The 22,918-nt window shown below is 45.8% G+C and overlaps 3 protein-coding genes across 4 annotated transcripts in view; 2 read left to right on the top strand and 1 right to left on the bottom strand.

Annotated features, from left to right (window-relative positions):
* Epp (Ecdysteroid phosphate phosphatase) overlaps positions 1-6,779 on the top strand; it is a 64,199-nt gene extending 57,420 nt beyond the window's left edge. The window contains 1 exon segment of the mRNA XM_077626842.1: positions 1,077-6,779. Within this exon segment, the coding sequence (XP_077482968.1) occupies positions 1,077-1,360 (284 nt within the window). The 3' untranslated portion in view covers positions 1,361-6,779.
* A 1,128-nt stretch (positions 6,780-7,907) lies between these two features.
* Positions 7,908-10,723, bottom strand: alc (5'-AMP-activated protein kinase subunit beta-1). The gene is made up of 2 exons (XM_077626843.1): positions 10,563-10,723; positions 7,908-8,981 (listed from the first exon to the last, which is right to left on the bottom strand). Exon 2 carries the CDS (start codon positions 8,959-8,961, stop codon positions 8,116-8,118), a length of 846 nt encoding a protein of 281 aa, XP_077482969.1. The 5' UTR covers positions 8,962-8,981; positions 10,563-10,723; the 3' UTR covers positions 7,908-8,115.
* Positions 9,438-13,040, top strand: LOC144093450 (uncharacterized). Of its 2 annotated transcripts, none has more exons than XM_077626844.1 (4): positions 9,438-9,668; positions 10,750-11,099; positions 11,866-11,928; positions 12,541-13,040. In XM_077626844.1, the coding sequence occupies exons 2-4, from the start codon at positions 10,835-10,837 to the stop codon at positions 12,741-12,743; spliced, it is 531 nt and encodes a 176-aa protein (XP_077482970.1). In that variant the 5' UTR covers positions 9,438-9,668; positions 10,750-10,834; the 3' UTR covers positions 12,744-13,040. The 2 variants fall into 2 exon arrangements, with proteins under 2 accessions (XP_077482970.1, XP_077482971.1); XM_077626845.1 differs by lacking the exon at positions 9,438-9,668 and adding an exon at positions 10,083-10,238.
* The last annotated feature ends 9,878 nt before the right edge of the window (positions 13,041-22,918 follow it).

The following is a 22,918-nucleotide window of genomic DNA, read 5'->3' as shown; positions in this document are numbered from 1 at the left end:
GATGGGCGATGGACGACAAACCCGCAGTAGTTCGAAGAGCCAAGGGTATGGTCAATTGTGGCTTGAACATTCCGGGCAGGGATGGCAGTCATATCAAAGCGGAATGTAGGCTTGATGGTAACGCGGAACGAGTTCGCAGCAGGCGGAAGAGAGCCTTGACTCACGGGAGGCATCTGTGGAGGAGGCTCAGACGCTGGTGACGGCCCTTGGTGGGAATACTGAACTGGCGCGACGGGCACAGTTTCTTGAGGAAGTGCCACGGGCACGGAGGCGGTAGAGCAGTCCATGTCACAGGCCAAAGTCGTAGCATCGGAAGACGGCGCAGGCTGGAGGCCTAGAGGCGCTGACGATTGCGTGGACGTGGAGGCTGCGTCAGGTGGCAACACAGCGGGCATCCGCGTAGCCGTCGTCGACAACGCAGAATCCATGCAGACGCGTAGCGCGGCCTCGCTCGGCAGCGCCGAGCTAAGCCTAGCTTGCCCCTGAGGGTTCCGGTTGGGTTTTCTCACTTGAGAATGCGCCCGCCGTGCCGGGAATTTCTCCGTAGGGGCGTCGTCAGCATTCGGTCGCACGGAGGGCACTGTCCGACCCACGCCACACACGAGAAGGCAGCGAAAAGCGAAAACACAGACCTAGAAGCAGACACGAATCCACCCACTAGGTCTTCGTCTTCTTCTTCCCCAGCTGTACCTATTTAAGCAGCCTTTTGTGTGCTGGAAATTGGACGTGCTTACAACTTTAAATTACATAGCCCTTCCATTCTTCAGCTTAAGGAGACACAGAACAAATTGATATTGGCCTTCTAAGGATGGTAAACTTGCTTTAACGGAAAGTCGAACTGTTACAAGCTAGAAAAGAGTGAGTAATTAAGTGCAGCTGTTGACACTCCAGCCATTTCTGCATGTGCACTGCAGCGACATCAGGTGGGAGGTTTTGTTGAATAGGAGAGAAAACGTCTTTTTTTTTTACACTATATATTTACTACTATCACAAACGGTTTGTTACATCCTGCCTTCGTTGCCCCCATTTATACCATACATCGCAAGCGCCATTCTCACAAATGGCCGTCATCGCAGGTGGTAACGTGCTGTTGATGGGCCATGCTGCCACTCTCGAGACGTGCACGCGCCAGCTGACAGGCCGCAAGCCTCGGTCAGCCACGGAGCTAGTGCAGCTGGTGCACAAGATTCCCTACTGCGGCCTCTGTGTGGCCCAAGAGGTGAACAGCGGGCCCCAGGCTGCAGCCTCAGACAGCAGCAGCACAGTGGGCACAGGATGGACACTGGTGGCACCGCCCATCCCTCCCTTGACACACAGTGCCAACACCCGGTTTGATTGGCGCTGCATGCTTTCAACTTGATTGAGTGCCAAGCAATGCCGGGTAACTGTCAGGGAAGGAAAAGAAAATGCTGCTTCTGTGCTGCATGATGATGGCAAGGTGGGGAGAAGCCGCGTACAAGTGCTGCGAGGGATTTCTCGGTATTTAGCATGATTGCTGCTGTTGTTGGTGTTCACCGTTTTGAAAGGGCACCAGTGGCTTACCACGCATGGCCGGTTCATTCCTACTATCCTTTCCTCTGGTATTTTTTATTTTTGAGGCCACATTTCTTGGATTTTGTTGCACTGAAGTTTTGTGAAATTCAGTTGCGTACCTACGCAACGCTCATTGTCGTGAGCAAGTTCTGTGTGTGGACACACACTACTCATGCGCAGTCACTAATGGTCATCTTAGCTATGTCAGTTTGTTAACACGGGTGTAGAAAGTAATGGCTGGCTGGAATTTGGCAGCCAGTGTTCATGTGAGCACTGATGTGCTAGCTGTTGTGTTGTTAAATACTTCATTTGTTGGAGCAAGTAGTATGGGTAACTTGTTTTGTGCATCTGATCGCAGTTGTTGGAACCATTTGGAAGGAGTCACGGATGTCTGGAAAAAAGCAGTACGAAAACGACACTGACTGAATCAGGAAAAAAAAAACATAACTTTAGCTGTTATCATGTTTTCTTCTTTGATTCATGTTGTTTTCATGCTCTTTCTCTTTTTTCTGACATGCCAGCTTGCTGTCCTAACTGTCTTGTTGACGTGATGGCACCCACAAAGGTGTGGAAAAAAAATAGTGCAAAAGAGACATGTGCCGTTTTGGGGAACATCAGTAGCACATAGCTCAGTTTGAATGCAAACCTGAATTTTTGCAAGGGCTTTCTATATAAGGCAAGTTTATAAACTGATGCTATTGCTCTTTCTTGCTCGAGCAGAAATAGATGGTATTTTTCCTAGTGCACATAACTGTGTCTGTACCCTCCTCATTAGACATACTGCAAAAGGCATAGCTAAGGTGCATTTGAGTGCAATAGCAGTGAGCAGTGGCGTTTGCATACATTAACTATCAGAATTAAATGAAATGCAAACAGGACAACTGCAACATGAACAAAAAAAATGTTGTATTAGCTGCTGGAGAATAAATATATACAGGCAGCACCCATTAACACTTTTAGACAGTGGTTTTTGCTCCACGGAAAAGAATATAAAGTGCACTTCCCTCAGTTAAAATCTTATGCTGTTCTGCTTGTCTTGTTCACATTTCATTTAACACTGAGAGTAGAATATCAGAGTTTTGTTGATCATTTTGTGTAAAGAGAGCACAGTTTGGATTTGGTGGCCAGTTCTATGGTAATTTGCTGGAAACTGGTGGCAAAAGCAAGAAACGCTATCTCCATGCACTTTTTGTATTGAGACGATCATACCTACTATTTTTGGTTCTTGAAAACATTGAAAGCTTAACAACTGTTGCACTGCTTGTACAGCCATGCATGAATGATTGTCCAGCCTAAGCTGTCAGGTATTTGACACTTGCACTTTACACGGAGATGACATTCAGTACTGTTGAGGTTTCGTTTCAAATTACGTCCGTTTATGTTATGGTACTTACCTCTTTCATCCAGAATACACTATAAATAGGCGGTCATGTGTATGTGCATGAGTTTAACTAGTAGTACACAATTTCACACGGCAGCGATCTCTAGTACTTTTTGTTGCCAAAGCTATGCGACGTCCAACAAAGGAAAAAAGTAGTAGAATGCATCAGGCCCTTCACCTTTCTGGCGACAAGTAACACCTTGCTTTTTAAGCTAGAAGGCTCTGTGTATCTGGTTTGACATGCCCCAACATAACACACAATTTTAGCTACCTCATGCAAGACGGTCAAGTAGCTCAACCGAATTATATCCCCATGGCCAAGGAAAAAGTGAGCTGTCCTAGCTTTGTTGTTAAGTCTTGTGCTGAACTTCAAGTCAACGACCCTTCATTTTCTCTATTCAACGAGCAAGCAAAACGAAGTCCACAAAACATATGTTAGCCTGCCTGTATATCATTCTTCATGTTGTATGGCACCAATAAGCTCATCTTGCATTTGCTGAGAGAGTTGTCAGGGAATTTATTTAACGAAGCAGTGCACTATGTGGCATTGATCTGGTAAAACAGGGGCCAGTCGGCAATTCACAGCAATGAAAGCAGACTGCACAGAGCAGACTGTACTGCACAAGAACAGTCTTGCATGCTTAAAACTGAAAACGAATTGTGGCCATGTTGCTCGGCCTCATCTCAGAGGTGTACTAAGTTTCAAAGTACTCAGCCATGTTTAAAAAAGTGAGGGCCGTCCTGATTCCCTCTAAGACAAGCCGGAAAGCTATCTTATCACATGCCCTGCTTAGCAGAAGTGTTCAAGATTATGTGGCACCACTATATGTGACTGCTGATCTGTTCTTGTTCTGATTTCTCATACATTCATCTAGAAGCTGTGCTACTTGATACCAGCTCTCTATAAACAGCGCATTATTGGCGGACCAGTGTGGATGGTAAACAGACATGCATGTATCTAGTAATGTACAAAGCCCTTACTGTTTGTCAATTCCCACAGCACTGCACGACTTTACAGCAGGACATATAACAGTAGAATCTCAATCATACAAATCTCGCGGGGTCATGAAAAATATTGGTATCATCCGAAATTCGTATTATCCAAAACGAACAAAATTCACACGCAGAATTTACGACAATCTGCTTTCAGCTGATGGGGTTTAGTTACGGCCGCACGTCACCACTGTCTCGCAGTGTCGGCGCTATGCTGGTCACACGCACCACTGCTCATGATGTGTACCTCACTACTGGCAATTGCGACATTGGCAATGTGCGAGCCGCGCGCCGCCGCTCACCGTTGTGCACTGCACAACAGGTGATCCCGGTGTCGGCGATGTAGGAGTAGCAAGTACTCGGTGCTTGAAGGCGCAGTTGCGGCTCATGCATTCGTTTCATCCGCAGTGGAGCGGGATGTTTGTAACATCCGAATTTCTCCCCATTGCACAAAGCGCGCTCTGGCCAGGGCATTTTACAAATTTGTATCATCCCGAGATTCATATCAACCGGGATCGTGTCATCAAGATTCTGCTGTAAAAATGAAATGCCAATCTCCCTGCTTTCATCTGCCAGGGTAGATTCAAGCTTAACGTGGTTTGCAGAATAGAGCCACCTGGCACCGCACACAGGAGCCTGGCGGTGTTATATCGGACATTGCAGTACTCTTATTGGAGCTTCCATGGCTACAGTCCTCCATCGACCATCCACCTAAGACATGCAGTGTTTCCTCCGCAGCCTACTGGTGTCACTTCGCAGCGTTGAGCCTTCTTTAGCACAACTGTGGCATCTGTGAGGACAGAAAATTTTAACTTTTGTCATTGGGTGGGTTTGAATTCGTTAAATTATGATGATGGCAACCTTCGAGTGCCACCTCACAAGCCACTCATGTTTAAGAAAAAAAAACGGCACCACTGTTGAGTAGATAAACATCTAGTGTCATTAATGGAATGGTAACACTTTTTTCTTTGAGCCAACTACTGCCTGAAGAACATACCTGACAGGACGTAAAGGAAAATGTAGTGAATCACTAAAGTACTAATGAGCTTTGCTGGGAATCCAGTTTTCTCTGCTCAATACAACTGCAGTGTCTTTGCAGAAGTGGAGTCTCATTCTGAGAAGACACTGCTTCTGTTCAAAGGAGTGAATGCTCCATTCATGCTGTGTGAAAGAAGAGGGGCCAGATAGAGTGCACATGCGTCAGTGTCATGCTGGCTGATGTTTCTGATGTTTCCAAAGTGAATGCTGCGGCAAGCTTATGAAACTGTTCTGACATGTGCTTAGATACTAGTAATCATGTTTTTCATCCAAACATGCTGCTTGCAGTTGTTATGTAGTTATGCTGACAAAAACATGCCTCGTTAAGGTTGAAAAAAGAAAGGCAGCTTTTCAGTTAGCACTCCACTCCTTATGCCTTTCCCAATCTTCCTGTTGTGGTGGTTATACAGAAGTTCCTCTGCATAACACATTTTTGGTCTTGTGAACACATTTTGTAAGGTGAAGCTTTTGAGTGCTTTTAATTTTTTTGTTTTTAATCTGTTGTGTAACACCATCTTTCTTTGCTGTAAGTATGCATACATGAGGACGTATAGCAGGCCAGTTAGAAAAGCAAAGGCAATAGTATTTTGGATTGAAGTGAGGTAGTTGAAAATTTGGTTGCGGGTATGATGACTGTCCAAAATATTAACCCTCGTTTTGCTGTGAAGTTGGTAACTAGGTAAGCAAACCCAGGTGTTTATTGAAATCAGCACTTCTTTTTTCTTGCTCTCAAAGAAATCACTGCCCCGAGAAGTACAATTAGTGTCGAAGAGCAAATTTTTTACTAATGAAGTTTGCAAGGACTATAGAATTTTTGTTTGCTTTCTATGACAAAAAAAAACATTAATTAGATGCAGCATAGTAGTTTTTAATGCCAGTGCTATATCTCTGAAGGACACGCAAATGCACACATTTAAAAAATTGCATGAGCTGGTTTACCCTCAAACATGATCTGTGTGGATGCTGCTTTCCTTTTTCTGTTGCAGTTATTGTGCTGTCTGTATTTGTTTGTTGCTGTCATAGGTAAGAATATCCTGCATTGCAAAAACTGTGCTTTATGCTTCTGCACATACCATTTCACTCCAATAATACTAGCACCAATTTAGCAGTGTCATTGTGCACAGTTCAGGCTGTGCCTTTTGGCAAGCGTGGCATAAGGAATTGTGATAAGCTTTTTATGATAATGTGCCACTAGTTATTGCGTGTTGATTGTGAAGGACAGAAAATTGATCACAGCTCACTGCAAGTCATGTAATGCGAGGGACTCATCCTGCGACATATTGATGTGATGTGCTTTTATATGGATTATTGCAATTTTGAATGCCAGTCTGGATTATTATCGCATGTACGAGTGTGACTGACCAGCTCTTTATGCACTTGCAATGTGAGCAGCGACCACGTAAACAACGTTGCGAGACCAGGGTTAAGCCGTACGTTGTTCACCAATGCCTCACCTGTAACCACGTGAACACTGTTTGCAAAGTGCTTTTGTGATGATATGTGCCATTGGCTAAAGGTCTCCTTTGCTGTGTTACCAGACCTCTTGCTATTTGGAAAGGGTTTAGTGGTGTAGGCCTGTCGTCTCTCCAAGAGCAGGTACCACGACAGTTGATGGAACAGCTGTTGGTTTAGTTCTTCACGGCATATTGCCATTGTTAATTTATTTTGTGTAAATATGCATCTTCTGTGCTGTGTGCCGACGATCTTGTGTACAGGTTGTAGAGGTGTACAATGGTAATCGTTTGGGCAAAGGGTGACTTATAAATCACATATTTCAAATTTTATGTGTGGAACTTGAAAGCGCAAAGTTTCGTCATTAAATTATTTCTTGTTAGCATGCTCTGTTTTATTTTCCACAAGTTAGGCATAGTCATTTACACCTTGCTGCAGTATATATTGCCAAACAGTGAAAGTGTGGTAGTCAAAAACTGAGCTTTGCCAAGTGAATTTTTACCAACCCACTTGCAGCTTCAACAGGACAGTTTGTAGAAAAACTGGCACCATTGTACTACGAATCAGAGATCAGCTATTGGTTCATGAATGCAATCGGTTCTTTAGTAATTAGGGTTTAATGGTACTAAGGCACATTAAATAATCTGGAGTGTATTTTTGCAATAATACAGCAGAGTTTGCATACTGTGTGTTCTTGCAGAACAGACACACTCAAACCTAGTTTTCAGTAACAAAACTCTTTATCAACCAGAGCAGGAGAGCTGCGCAGTTTTTGCAGGAAAGTCGCACCTTGTGCTCTGAAAGGATTCATGCTGTCGGTGCATATGTTCCATAACACTCACATGAAATGCGAGGGTTGTAGCTGTTACGTCTACGCACATTTGTCGTCAGCTCCCACGCTGCAGTGTCCACACGTGATGTGGTCAACCCACAGTCAGTCATACAAAGGGAGACAATTCTGAGTGCTCAAGTAAGCACAGGGATGGCACATGCTGTCGGCTGTGCTTTCAAGCTCTAGGCACATACATCTGCATGCAAAGCACGTAACAGTACATTTTTTTTTCTCCAAAAATTGGCGTGTAGTAAATTCAGTACCATGCACTACGGTCAAGTGTATCAAAGCCATCAAATGTTTGATCGACTGTAACAGCGTAGGCTGTACATACTGTTGTCCATTGGCACCTTTTGATGGTCTACAGATATAGTTTAGTTTGTGCTCTATCGATCTGGTTATGCATGAAAGAAGTTTCCTACAGTAAAACAGTGGCCTGCTATGTCTGCTCTGCCAGATGGGAAGGTTGCAAGGACGGGACGGGCATCCAGGCACAGCTAGCTGATTGGTTAAACTGATCGGTTATCATGCTATTAGCAATGGCTCGTGCAAGCGATGCCCATGTGAACAGCTAACATTGAATGCCTAACTTGAGATCCGGTTATTGCCTGAAAGAACGTATGGATCCATCAACAGTCAGGCTTTGCGGGGCTGGTCATGGAATGCATCACCGGTAAGTCAAAGCCAACCGAATAGACTTTAATAAACACAACAAGCATGTGGCAATTATAACATCCTAAGTCTCCCCCAAAGAAGCGCCTCAAACTGAAGAGAAACAATTTTTTTGAAGAAAACAAAAACCACGAAGGAGGGCACAATACAACCGGCTATCATATACGGCTATTTGACACCATTCAAAATTCGCTGCGCACGCGAGAGAAGCTGTTCAGATCGGCTTGTAGAGCAACGTCGTGACGTACTTCTTCCGGTACCTGTGCGTGGCACTGAGCACCATTACGCCGTCCTTGATGGACAGGGCGTACAGGTGGTTCAGCATGACGTGATTGGGTTCAGGCAGAAGCGTCGGCTCGCAGCGAAGCGGCGTGTCCTTGTTGAGGATGACCTGCAGCAGGTGCGGCGGCAGTACGGGCGGGCCGCTCGTCTTCTCGTAGGGCTTGGCCTGCGGCACCTCCTGGCCGTAGTCGCCGGGCGGCGAGCCGGAGACGCTCTGCGTGCCGCTGCCCGAGCCCACACTGTCCATCGCGAGCGCCTCGAAGACCTCGAAGTCGGACTGCTTGACGTTGATCAGGTTGTTCTTAGTGCCCATGTCGTTGTCCACGGTCGGCTCGTTGTGGTCGTGCACCCACTGGCCGTCCACCATGAACTTGTACTGGTGATCACCCTCGGGCACGTCCAGGATGACCACGAAGTCCCCGTGGCTGTGCACCATCGGGATAGGCTTCCAGTTGGTGAAGGTGCCGCTGATGGACACGTCTTTACCGCCGCCTTCCCACTTAAACACGGTCGGCAGCGTCGCCTTGCCCTGGCCCCCTCCGCTGCTGCCGCCGGAGCCCTCCATTGTGGAGGCCCGCGGCCGCATGTCCGAGTCCCCCTTCCTGAAGCTCGGGTAGTCGTCCGCATCGTCCAGCGAGGCCTGGTAGATGAAGCGGCTGCGGCGCGAGCCGCCCGTGGTGAACTCGAAAGCCCGCTCATCCTTGCCTGGAGACGACGGCGTGTCCGTGTCCGTCGAATAGGCGCGGTCGCGCTTGCTGCCCGAGCCGGTGTTGCCCATGAGTGGTGGAGACCTTAATCCTTTTTGTTTACACGTTACAAACAAAAAAAGAATAACATAACCAACTGGCCACTTCGTAAACAAAATCAATCACAGACGGCCATTTTATTCGCGTTTTTCGGTGCGCTGCTCAGCTGTTGCCAGATGATCGCGACGTAGGCATGCAGCGCAGCACGTAGGCCAAGCGACCTTTTTTTTTTTTTCCAAAAACTGATATGCCTATTTATACTTTTAACTAAATATTTATAATATTTTATTATTCTGTGCACTTGTATATCAGCGTATAACGTATACTTAAAACAAAGCATCGCATAGGTTGCTCCTAGTCGTTGCTCCTCTTCGCATTTCTTTTAAGTTCTTCAAGCACTCGGGCAATGTTTGAGCATATAGCAATAAAAAGTGTTTGTTTTGAAAATTTTACATATTTAATCTGGGCAGTTTAGGAAAGTAACTATTATATTCATCAAAGTAATTAAACCGCGAACCATGACACAAGTTGGAAAGCGCTGCCAGCAACAGTAGCGCAGCGCTATCGTGTTGTTACGCTTTCGGGTATCGCGTTGTGTTTTCGCGTCCCTGTGGTAGTGGGCTATGTCACAGTGTCTGCAGGCGCGGAATTGGAAAATAAGAAACATATAGACATTCTGTGAAGATATTTGTTGTGTTGTACTCAAGTCGTGCCTTCATCGATTCTTACGCTGTCGGAGGTAAGCCTGTACGAAAGAAAATTGTCTTGACGTGTTCCGGAAGCCAATTACAGCGCGTTGATAAACATCTGCACGTCGGGCTTCTAAAATTGCTTGTGGACAGATTTTGTGTACTGTTATACCGACGTCAAGGTTCTAGGCTTAAAAGACACAGAACGCAGCCGCACCGCTACCTTGTTTAGTGTTCTGCGGACTTGCAAACGCACCCGCGCTTGTACGGATGCCGATAACGAAACTCCAGTGGGTGATTCAAATTCAACTTCTGGACATCTCTCTTATCCATTGCCGTGCGTTGTAAATAACGCGAACTACGGTCATGGGAAAGTGCCCTTAACCGGCGTATAAATTGTCTTGTCAAAGGAGTCTCCGCAGGCTGCAAAGGTGCTCTTGGAACATCTGTGCAATACGACCGAACACTTGCATCTCAGAGTTGTTTGTTCTCTTTTACTTCTTCGTCGCGTATTGAGTGTAAGCTTCAGACACCTGCTCCGTAGTTCATCCTGAACGGCCCGTCAGCAGTGCACCCTTCTTGAGAGCACTTGTCGCACCTACTCTTTCATCGATGATATGGTACTAGTGAACTTTTATTTAACTATCGAGTCTCAAAGCGGCTGTGCATTTCCATACGCTTGCAGAATTCAAGGTTGCATATGTGCACGGATTTTACTCACAATAAGTCTCAGCGCTGCGTTTTTGACATATTATTGTGTAATAATTGCTGAACCGAAATCGCTTAAGGATCAAGCTAACTTCGGTAGTTAATGGTTTGCAGTTCACACAATTTGCTCCGAACATTTTTTCACTAGGATCTGCAAGTTGGAGGAGCTTGTGTTCTTAGTTGCAGGTGTAGAGTTTTATTTGGCTTGCTCAGAATTAAAACAAGCAGATACTCACCTTGCTCAAGAAGTCAGTACTCTTTGTTGCAAATGTGCATGGGAAATAGTCCGGCTGCTCTGCACAGCTGCGCCCTAAAACGCATATTGTTCATATGTGCCGCGTGTGCACTTTTCAGCTGCCGTGCTCTTGCAACGTGAGTAACCTGCTTACCTAATTTCTTTCAAAATATTGTGTCCTCTTTCAGATGAACGTTTAAAACAACTGTCGAGAGACCACCATGTCAATCTGCGCACCTTTTCACTTGCTAGACGAAAGCCCTCTCGGGATATATGGCTGCTGACACAAGATATAGTGGCCATGACGGCAGGCCACCTTTGCTTGCCACGAGTCAAGTGCCCATTATCAACAAGCTGTCTCTAGCTGGCGGCACAAAAGATGCCAGAAGAAGCGAAGATCGAAGTCCCCCAGACACCTATCTCTGGGAAAGTGCTGATGTCCACACAGGAGGAAGTGGGGCTGCCAAGGCCAAAGTGCCCAACAGCAGGACTTGCACATCGCAGCCCTCTGGGTGGGAGTGGAAGTCATTTAAAGAGTGTAGGTTATACCTCGTCTTATCTTTCTGCCTTCTGGAAACACGTGCTCACCTTTTTTAACTGCAGGCTAACATCTGCTGAGGTATTGGTTGGTATTTTGTGGTGAGTTCTACATCATCCACGTCTGATTATGTTAGTTTGCTGTTTTGCTTAAAATAATAATAATAAATTGCATTGCCAGATTATAAGTAGTCAGTCACTAGAAAGGTGAAACACCTGCCATCATTTTTTTCTCATTTGGTGAGAGTACATGTCATTTTTATGCAAGTTGAAGCACTTTTCTTTCACAGAAAAAATTGTTTTACTGTTTAAGCCTAATGCAGATAGGGTGTATTTCAATGTATTTTGAGCATGCTAGGCAAGTACCAATGCTAAGCTTTGCTTTGGGGGTACCCACTGCACAAAAAAAAAAAAACTACCTTTGTATTGGTCTCAGTATAAGCTAGTGAACAATTTAGACAGAAGCATTTATAGTTAGTTGCCTTTGCACAGGCAATACAGTCATGCTTGCCTCAATTTAACAGTGAGTATAGGATTATTAACTGTGCGCAATTCCAATTTGCCCATTTTATCTGCTGAACAGTTTGTCGTCTTTGTAGAAAACATCTTGTTATTGTGAATGTGGCAGTTATGCCACATCGAATTTTTTCTACAAAACTTTTCTCACATAGTTCAACAAGCTTTTGATTAGTAGCCAGCACATCTTAATTTTTTATGATATTGTAGCAATATTTAACATTGTTCAGATTGTTTTTCCCCCTTTTTAGTGTCTGAAATGGACTGTGGACAGCTCCAGCAACTGTGTTCCAAGCTCTCTCAACTAATCAGGCGTAAGTGTTTTCATTACACGGATACTCTGTGAAAGTATTCCAAGTGGTTTAATTTCTATTTCTTCCTGGAATAAGTAGATGCTTTTAAATAAGATTAGATATTTCTTGTGTCGTTTTGGGAATTCTGTAGAATTTTTATGATCACATTCATTGTAATCATTCCATTACATTAGATCTATGTATGAGAAACTGAAGAATGGAAATAAAAGGGGTCCTTAATAAATAAAGGAGTTCGAACTAAGTTAAATCATTGTAGCTGTATAAAGTGTGACCAAGTAGGCATAATGACTGTGTCAGTGACTCATAATAAAAATGGCAATTTCAGACTAAGTTTCGCAGAAAACATTGCATAGGCATAGGAAATAAGTTCACAAGAAGAAATATTCGTTCCTTGGAGTCTGTGTAATGTTTTTCTGTTACCAGTTTTTGATACGAATTTTCCCTATTTGTAACTGTTTTGGGGGTTCAGTTTGCGTCTCACCTTACCCTTGCCGGACAGCTAAAAACTAAATTACTAGCCCTATGTAACGGAGCATTATTGTAAACTTAGTTTTTACAGAGCAGTATATCAGGCCATCAGTGAACCCACTTATTATTAATATTCAATTTCAGAGCGCTCAATTGATTTGGCACCTCTGCTTGAAGAGCACCACAACCTGCAAGAAGAAATCGACGCACGCAATGTTGTCATACAGCAACTCCTGAAACTGACGTGCCAGCAGATGGAGTTCCCACGGCGGCCTATTCAGATGTCTGTCATTTTTCCCGAAAGCAAGGCAGACGAAGACAGCTCCGATGCTGTTTTGTACGATTGATCTCACCGGAAAGCTTGCATTGTGGTGCTTTTTATAATCCTCTTGGGCATGTACTTCTTTTATTTTTATTTACTTCACTGTTGTTCAGCCAACTTGTTTTCAGAACACTCGAGTCATTTCTTTTCAACGTCACTTGTTGAATTAAGAGCACGGGTATTTGCAATGCATACTGAAGTAAAGTGCCATGCAGATTTTTTGCACATGTGCATCTGTTTCTGTTGCTGCAGGCTATTTTGTACACACTTTTCCTTGTGTAAGTGCATTTGTGCTAATAAAGCATGCTTGCAGTTGCTAGTATTTGCATTTTTCTCTTTGGTATTCAACATAATTATGTGCAAAAAGTGCATTTGAGGACCTTCCACTAACTGGCCCACTCTGCAACTGTGTGATGCGAACACTTGGTTTCATGCATATCCAGTCGTCTTTTTTTTATTTCCTTTTTTTATACCACATAGTGTAAATTTGTGCATTGAAAAGTGCTTGCAAGGTGCCCTACTCTGCTGAAGACCGGACTGCCATTTTTGTTCTCTTTTTTTTTCTATGCAGCTGTGTTTTAGGGCACCTCCCCCCATTTGAAATGCAAGAGGATGAGCTATGAGAGCCGCCCTTAAAACAGAGTGCAGATGTGAGAGACTGCAGAGCTGATGTCGCAACAGCGAGCAGCTGTACTCCATTCAATGCATTATTTCAATACTTATGACTCTTTCCCCCCCATTGTTACACTTTAATGGCAAAGGCGGCGTACTGAGAATCAATTGGCTACGTATGGGCAGTGTAAAAGACTTGAAAGGTGAATACATATCACTAGTTCGTGCTGCTAATGCTACATCAATTTACACATTTCAGACCTGCAGTGTAGCCCGGATGAATCTTATTGTTTTTCTGACTTTCTAGGAGGAGCAGGCAGGATATTGACGTTACTTTTTTTCTTAAGTGCACATGGCGAGCACAAAGGTACTACAAATAAAAGAGGATGACACACAGGTGCCAAAGTGCCCTTCCATTGAGGTTGCTTTGTTCGAAGATCTAAGCATTTGAACGACATATGTTTCATAATTGAAGGATGGAGGCAGAGACTGTCTTTAGCACCTGAACCACACCATGTGGTGGAATGGATGATATGGAGGTGGTGAAAGGAGGCAAAAAATAGCAGTAGCGTATGGCTTCAAGTTCATTTAAATGTTTCAACCACTTCGGGGCTCTCTAGCATGTGCTGACAGCAGTCAGCATGTGGGCGTTTTTTTGCATTTCGCCTCCATCGAACCTCCATGGCAGAGTTTCAATCTTGCGACCTCTCTTTGATGCCGTGCTGCATGCTCCCGCTCCTCATTTTAAATCTCGCGCAGTCACATAGCTGGAAGTACGGACCACACAGATGTTCACACAGTGCACCCAATGCTGTTAAGATATGTGCTACGACAACGCATTCTTGCCTATGTATCGCTACGTGCCATGGGAAGCAAAAGTGGAGTGAACCACATGAGCTCGGACTCGACATCAGCGCAACGCCAAATTTTGAGTGTTTTTGGTAAGCAGGAATGCAATGGATTGAAACGATCGAAGCAACTGATATGCGTGCGGAATTCAGATCAAAATTTATTTCGGTTGTCTCGGCCCCAGCAGGTGTCCTGATGTGCCGGGTACAGGGCACTTTAGAGTCATATCCCTGCAGTAACCGTTTTGTTCAAGCTCGTGTGTTATGCACTATACATATGTTCCAGAGTACACTGTTCTGTGCGTGTGTGTGTGGGCACGCATGCGCGCTAAAAATATCAACTTTTGAATCGCTGGAGTTATGTGAAAATGGGAAATTAGAGTTCTATAGTACGAAAAAAAAAAGCCACTGATATATTGATTAATTTAATGACATTCACTGTGAAAGTTATATACATGCATGTCCTGATAGGGGGAGAAAGACATGTTTATTATTGGTTATATATAAACCCTCAGTGTGTGGGCCCCCTTAGGGCTCCACTGGAGATGGTTAGCCGCTCTACTCTGTCTGCTAGGCAGACCTGGGTGGCAGGGTCATCGCTGGCCTGCATTTCCTCCCATGTCGGTTTGGGTGTGGAGTCTGCTGGGAGCATTTTGTTTGTTGCGCGTCAATTTTAAATGGTACGGGGTGGGTTTACCGCTGCACCGATATTGGATGGGTTCACCTTATTCAGTATGTGCAGGTTGGGATATGTGTTTGTAATCTGCTCCATGTGGTCTAAGTGGTAATGTCCAGGCTTCTGTCTGGGGAGGGTGGGTTCCTCCTGCGCTTCTGTATTGTTACTTCAGGGTAAGTCGTGTCAAGGGGGGTCGGATCTTCCGCACGCAGGATTTTGTCCTCCTGGAGGGGGAGAGTGCTCGGGCGGCCTCGTCTGCGTTCAGATTGCCCGTGATCCCTTCGTGTCCGGGTAACCATATTATTGTTGGTCATGGGTTTCTAATTTGACGATTTGAAAATCCCGCCCTTAGCGGCGAGCGTTTACGTCGTCGCATCGTGCGTTGGCGTGGTACGGATCTCGTGCGAGGCTCAAAACGTGGCGGAAGCGCTTAGCACTATATAACTCACCTCCTTGAAAATGTGAGCTATTTTTCGCTTTTCTTGACTCTTCACTACTTATTTCCAATCGCCCGCTGTCTTCCGCCCTGAACGCGTTTTACTTCAATTTGGTCGTCAGTGCCATGGTTAGCGCCCACCTCATTGGTTTTGCCCTGTCACGTTCGCGGCACCATCGAGCACATATGCAGCTAACTTCACAAGTTCCTCGTTTGAGAGCAGCTGCTGTCTTGGTATATGCAAGCAGTTGCCATGTGTTTTTTTTTCATATTTCGCGGGTTATTTCAACGCGGGAAAAATTTATTTTATGCGCCCGTGTGCTGTGCGATGTCAGTGCAGTTTAAAGATCCTCAGGTGGTCGTACTCCATAGTTGTACTCTCGTCGAACATACTTATGGGCAGCTACGCCAGTTATACGTGCGGCTTTGGGATAGAGTTGCGGATTCTGCTCTCGAGCCCGGAAACCGTACTGAGAATGCGTTTTGTCTTATTTAGGGGGTGAGTCGTACCGGAAGTACTGTTCTACCAATTTAATTTTGTTCCTTTTTTAACCGGTTCAGATTTTTACTGAATATTTACTCCTAGTAATAGGTGCACCCCTCAAATTCTCACATTTTCTTTTTCGAAAAAAAAAAATGCGTCCATTGTGCGAGTAAATGAAGGATTTGATTGAAACAAGGTTTTGGCTAGTTGGTAACTTTCTTTATTCATAACGGCAGCGAAGGAGCACAAACACAAGAGAAGAAACACGCAAACACACGGACGAACGCTGCGTCGTCCGTGTGTTAATTTGCGTGTTTCTTCTCTTGTGTTCGTGCTTATTCGCTGACGTTATGAGTCAATAAATGCAGGATATCGCCTGTAAAAAGGGTTCCGGGCAGTGAGTATAATGATGTTCTTGGGATAAACTTTCGCCACCTTGAGCCTTGTAACTAGAAGATCCGTTACCGTGAACCGCTTCCGTGGGCGCCACTGAGTACGCACTGATTGGTCCCGACGCCGCAGGCGCGCATGCAGATTATGGGCATGTGGCGCCATCTGGCGCCCTCAAGGCGTTCTGCGCATGCGCAGTGGCGCCTCGCGGAAGCGGACCACGGTAGCGGATCGCGGATGGCGCTAAGCTATAACTCTCTAATATTAGTGAACGTGCACATTTGCGATCGGCCGCAAAGGTTTACAGGGTGCGGCATGATGGGGGAAAATTCAGGGGGCACTTTGTTGAACTAAAGTGCGGTGGGGCGAAAGCCGTTAGCGCGGTGGCGTCACCTCAAGCATGCGCAGTGAACTAGCACGGGCGAGTAATCTCGGAGGCCATTTTTTAAGAGCGTAATGGACGGACGGACGCAGCATGAGCCGTTAAAGGATTTCGCCTTAAAAATTATATCGGCGCCGTCACATCAACCAATCACTTGAAATGCCTGGAAGTGATGTTCATGCTTCGTCCGCTGGTATAAACACAAGGCGACTGGGTCGCAAGGCAGCCCTGCAATAAATTTATTTCTAAGCACACACATTTTACCTGCATGTCCAGCAATTTCGGATAAAAATGTTTAAGTTGGAATATTGTAAGATATTTTACGGTAATATTGAAGGTAATGGTCCATTGTTCTGATATATAGCAAAATCTTTCTTTTAAAGTGTCCATCGAACAGCTAAGACTTCAATAGAACACCAGTGGGGATAATGCTTTTGACGATAGCAAAAGTGTTAATGGAAGAAAAGTCAAAACTGGCGTCGGGTGATCTGCAGATATGTTGATTGTTATAGTGAAATCTTACATTATATAAAAAAATTGCGTGCATAAGTGATTTCCTGTTCAAAAATGCTTTTGTCCAGAATCGCTAGGTATGCATAGTCGCAGCCAGGCCTAGGCCGGGCACTGAACCCGCGAACACAGCGGTCGCGCACCTCCGTATACTTGTGATCGCTCGGAACGCACTCAATATATATGAGGCGGAAAATGGGTACCGTGAATTATATATGTTTAATTTCCTGCTATGCGGTGAAGGAAATAGCTTTCACGCGCCATTTCCTATATACATCATATTGTTTTTTTTTTGGATATGTGAAGAAAGAGAAGATTTATTAGCTATAATAACTAAAAAAATGGCAGTGGCTTAGCTCCGCTATGCCAGGATATACGTATCGGGAGGTACGACTCCCTGGCTGAGCTTGTTGTTGGCACTGTATGTTTAGCAATGAGAGACATGTCCGCTTGAAATGTCCGGGTCGCAGATGCACTTTCGGAAACTCGAATGGTGTGATCAGTCACACGACGGGCCTACACATCCTCTTCGGTTGGTTGCCGTTGACTGACGCCTTCCATAGGCTCCATCTCGGCGGCTATGCGGCGTCTATTACGCTCGGCAGTCTGGCGTCTCCGTTTGGCAAGGCGTTCCTCTCTCAGTTAGGGCGTCTCCACTGCTCTCTTCGCCTTCTGACGCTCATTCTCTCTTTGTTGAGTGGCCAACTGCCAGGCGACAACCTCAGGAGCGGAAGAGTCTGTATCGCCATTTAGCAGCGGCTGGACTCGCCTTCTGTGCATCCGTATCAAGCCTTGCGATACAGCCACCGATTACATCTCCGCTTTTTATAAGCAATGCTGCGTATGCGACGACGCGCTGTTCGGGTGATGAACGCGGTGTGACGTCATACCAAACGGCGGCGGCGGCGAGCCGCGCGGTGTGACGTCATGTCAGATGGCGCCGCGAGCGCGCAAAGCACAGTAACCGTCTCACATATCGGTGGACACTCGAACCGCGCCGTAAAGGAAAGGATAAAGGAGGGAGGGAAACGACGAAGCGCGCGGCGCACCCACTCCTCCTCCTCGGTTGCCATGGTAACGGCGCATGCGCACAACTGGCCTCCCGCATGTACCATGCTCACATATCTCGGTGGACACCCGAAGCGCGCCGTAAAGGAAAGGATAAAGGAGGGAGGGAAACTACAGAGCGCGCGGCGCACCCACTCCTCCTCCCCAGTTGCCATGGTAAAGGCGCATGCGCACAACTGGAGTCTCGCCTGTACCGCGAAATGCTCGACTGGTAGCCTAGTGTAAAACTCCCGCTTCAAAATCTCGAATGAAATTGGAAATTGGTTTTGGGGGAAAGGAAATGGCGCAATATCTGTCTCACATATCGGCGGACACATGAACCGCGCTGTAAGAGAACGGACAGAGGAGGGAGTGAAAGAAGAAAAGAAGAAAGTGGTGCCGTAGCGGAGGGCTTCGGAATAATATTTCGACCGCCTGGGGCTCTTTAACGTGCGCTGACATCGCACAGCACACGGGCGCCTTAGCGGTTCGCCTCCGTCGAAACGCGGCCGCCGAAAGGAAGCGTCAGGAAGCGGTGCCCATCCACGTGAATTGGAAATAGTTCTTCAGCAATCACTCCTCCCCCCCCACCGGCTTGCTCAGTTCCACCAAAAAAAAAATTTTTTTCTTCGGCATTTTGAAGCGATTTGTTTGCTGTAGCCTCAGAATATATAGAACCAGAGCGTTAATATAGTACGCACCTCAGCAGACGAGCACATGTCCGACGTGTCCTGAAAGATGAGCCCGCGAACGGGACAGAAAGCAAGAAAGGCACCGCGCGCCAGAAATGAACTCGCCACATTGACAGGCAGCTCATTTTTATTTTTTGAAAATGAGGGATATATGCTCTCAAAAGATGAAAACGAAAACTGCGGTCTGTCACCCAAAGTGTGCTGCGCATGAGAGCGACAGCTTGACATGCCTGGCGAGAACTCGTCGCGTCGTTTGCGCTGCGGATACCGCCCTCAGCACACGGGCATTTTTGCACTGCGCTTCTGTCGAATTCCGTCGCCGTGGACAGGATTCGATACCTTTGCCTTGTGCTCACTCTGTGCTCATCCCTTATTTTTATTTTTTCGGTATTTTATTTTCAGTACATATATTCACAAAATACAGGGAGTGGTCCAAAGTTACACAACCGTCAGGGGGACCTAGCTGATATACATGCTGTGCATAAAAGGTATGTAGAAGGTAGCAGCAACACTTCGTTAAATATATATAGTGCATAAACATTCAAAATACAGTGACCTTGATTAGAAAGAAATAACCGAATTATTGTTTGAGGTTAATAACTATGAATACAGATGCAAAATATATATGTGAGCAAGAACCCTACAACAGTAACAAGAACAGTAAGATCAGCAAAAAACAATTATTAGAGCAGTGAAAACGCAGTACTCAACATCAAACGCAATTTCATACAGAACAGGAATAAAAAAAAAACAGCGTTCACAATATCCTTTGACATTGGGCAATTGCGATTAACATATATTATTTTATTTTTTCTTGAATACTGTAATGTTCCACATGATTTAATCTCATTGGATAACTGATACATGAAGTTCGCTGTAAATTTTCCGTAATTTGTTTTAGTATTAGGCTGAATAATATTTTCATTCTTGTATTATTATGATTAACTAAAGAAGTGATACACCAGAAGATGAGTTATTTTGTTTCTTAATACCGTTAAAATTGTTAGTGATAACTTAATTATGCTGGATAAGGTACCGTAGTCATAGTATAAATCAATGAAGAGAGGCACAAACGGTTAAATGTAGCAGGTTTTAGTGCTTAATTTTGCAAGTGTTGGAGTTGTTGAAGTTGAGTAGCGTAAGTATTACCCCAGTACGAAAGACAGTACTGTAATTTACAGTGAATGAATGCGTTGTAAAGGGTTATATCATTGTGTGTTGGGGAAAGTAAGACCGAGTTTTCATTATTATTTGCAATCCAAACGTCACCTTTCTTGAAGCAAATCAGTTTTGTATGCCCATAAAATTTAAAATAGAGATCTAAAATAACACCTGAAAACATTGTACTTCTTGCTCTAACAAAGTTCTGGTCAGTAGTGGCACTAAAAATGAAGCGTCAGTTATTCGTCGGGCACTGTGAAATAGCGTGAATTTAGTCTTTGCGGGATTAATGTGAAGATTACGCATGCACCAAGCAAAAAAATTGATTGAATCCAAGTTTAGTTAATTGATTAATGTGTTTAGGCATCTGTTTTTAGTACTGTCAGGTAGCAGTTGATGTTGGTAACTCGCTCCTAGACGGCAGAGAAACGCCAACACCGAGAAGCTCTGAGAAGCTGCAACAGCACAGAGAGGTGGAAGGAAGGAAGGAAGGAAGGAAGGAAGGAAGGAAGGAAGGAAGGAAGGAAGGAAGGAAGGAAGGAAGGAAGGAAGGAAGGAAGGAAGGAAGGAAGGAAGGAAGGAAGGCCTCAGACGTTGCTGGCACATACCCACTACGGGGGAGTGGCCAAGACACAGGCGGTTAATTACTGGATACAGGAAAGTTTTGACGGGAAAAGGAGTGGTAATAGTATGTAGTCTGAGAGATTGGAAAAGGGAAGGAAAGGGGTCCAGTTAACTTGGAGATCAAAGACGGGACAATTGCTTAATGTGCATAATAGTACACTTCTGTTGCAGAAGCTTGCCTGAAAAAAGTGAAGGCACGCACAGAGAACTCCAAGAAGAAAGAAAGGAACATGAACCTGCGACCGGAAGTTGCCCCCTACCTACACAAGGTGTCGCATAACATGAAGAAGGTTGCGAACAGGTATGGGGTGCCGCTCGTTTTTTCGGCGCCGGTGAAGCTGTCAAAGTTGTGCCCTCGTATTTCCGGAAGCGAAACAAGGAGAAGCGGGTGTGGAAAAAAGCACACTACGCCCTATGTGCAATGCGCTTCTGAGGTGGTATACGAGCTGCCACTTTCATGTGGAAAAGTGTACATCGGTCAAACGGGGCGATGTATTAACGACCGGCTAGGGGAGCACCAAAGGAATTTAAAGAACAAAGAGAATGTGCACTTGGTTAGGCACTGCCAGTCATGCGTGACATGTTCGCCACGTTTCGATAGTGTTCGAATCCTAGGCAGAAGCAAGTATAAAACGGCACGTGAACTCCTGGAGGCCTTTCACATAAAGGAAAAAGCAGATTGCTGCATTAGTGATGCATCCGTTTTTTTGTACGCTTCGGAATTCAACCTTTTCGCGGCAATACGATAAGATGTTATTTCGTGGCACGTGTTTGTTTTGGTTTTCTTTCTGTAGTGCGCAGATGCGTGAGCCATTTTAAGCTTGAATTCTTTTCGCAGTAAACCAGTTGTGAAGCAGCGTTCGTCCGTGTTTTTTGCGTGTTCCTTCTCTGTGTGTGTGTGCTTCTTCGCTGCAATATGAATCAATAATATATGGCAGGATATCGTCCCAAGATCGATGCTCAACGTTAACGTACATGGACAGCATGTCGACGAGAGTTTTGTTAAGGCGCTCGTTCAGGCCATTTGTCTGGGGATGGTAGGCGCTTGTAGTGCCACTCGGATTAGTGTCACTCAGTCACTCCAAGAATTTCGCAGTGAAAGCGGTGCCGCCATCCGTTAAGTGCCGGGACGCCATGCCTCAGGACAATGTGTTCGACGAAAAATTTCGTAGCCTCGGTTGCTGTGCCGCGCTGGAGGGCCTTGGTTTCAGCGTAGCGCGTAAGGTAATTTGTGGCGACGATGATCGACCGGTTTCCCGAAGATGGTTACGTTTTCGGTAGTGAACGCAAAATCGCAGACTGCCAGCTTTCTTCTTCGGCGAGAGCTATCTTTTTTTGTGACCTGGTTATGTTTCCGGTAGTGAACGCAAAATCGCAGGCTGCCATCTTTCTTTTTCGGTGAGAGTCATCTTTTGTGACCTGGTTAAGTTTCCGGTAGTGAACGCAAAATCGCAGACTGCCATCTTTCTTCTTCGGTGAGAGCCATCTTTTTTGTGACCTGGTTATTAAGTTTCCGGTAGTCAACGCAAAATAACAGACTGCCAGAGAGCCGCAGCTGTCGGATCAGGAGAGGTTGTGTTTCTGGAGCTCTTCACGGACCACCGCCCGTAACAGCCCACGCAAAGACGAACTGTCGATAGACACGCAGAAGGCGGCCGCACTGCTGCATGGCTCACCGCACAAGGAGTCGTTTCAGCGGCAGCGCTGCAGCAAAGCCCGCGCAATGGCGGTAGCTTCTTTTATGAAGTCTGTCACAGTCTGCGGGGGCTTCCGCCATATCGGGGTCAGCGCGCCGACAAAGGCGGGTCACGTCCTCGGCGAACTTGACAACGCTCTCATTAGGCTTTTGTACGCGAACGTCCAGGAGGCGCCGTGCACGATCCCGGCGGTCCGTGCTAGCAAACGTGTCCCGGACCTGGTGGTGAAAGGTATCCGAGCTATAGATATCGGCCTACCTGTTCTCGCACCAAGTCTCGGTTTCGTCTTCCAGTGCGAAATAAACGTTCCGCAGCTTCTGTGCAGGGCTGCACTGGTTGAAATCGGCCACCCGCTCAAACTGGTGAAGCCAGTCTTCAACGTCTTCAAAAGTGGCGCCATGGAAACTGGCCTGCACACGGCGTTGCTGAAGCGTCAAGGGTGACGCGCTAGCTTTCGCCATAAATGGTATGCTCGTGGGTATATGCTCACCGGGGCTATGAATGGGCGCCTCTTCGAGTAAAGGGCCAAACTCGGGGGCTAGTCCCAGGAGACGGCGGCTGCTGCGGTGGACGGGAGTGCATGCAAGCGGAAGCTGGTCGGAACGCGCGCCGAGCGTCTGTCTGGAGGTGTCCTGGACATG

The sequence above is a fragment of the Amblyomma americanum genome, chromosome 6, assembly GCF_052857255.1.
Source record: "Amblyomma americanum isolate KBUSLIRL-KWMA chromosome 6, ASM5285725v1, whole genome shotgun sequence".
Taxonomy (NCBI): domain Eukaryota; kingdom Metazoa; phylum Arthropoda; class Arachnida; order Ixodida; family Ixodidae; genus Amblyomma; species Amblyomma americanum.
This window is presented reverse-complemented; position numbering and strand designations above follow the sequence as displayed.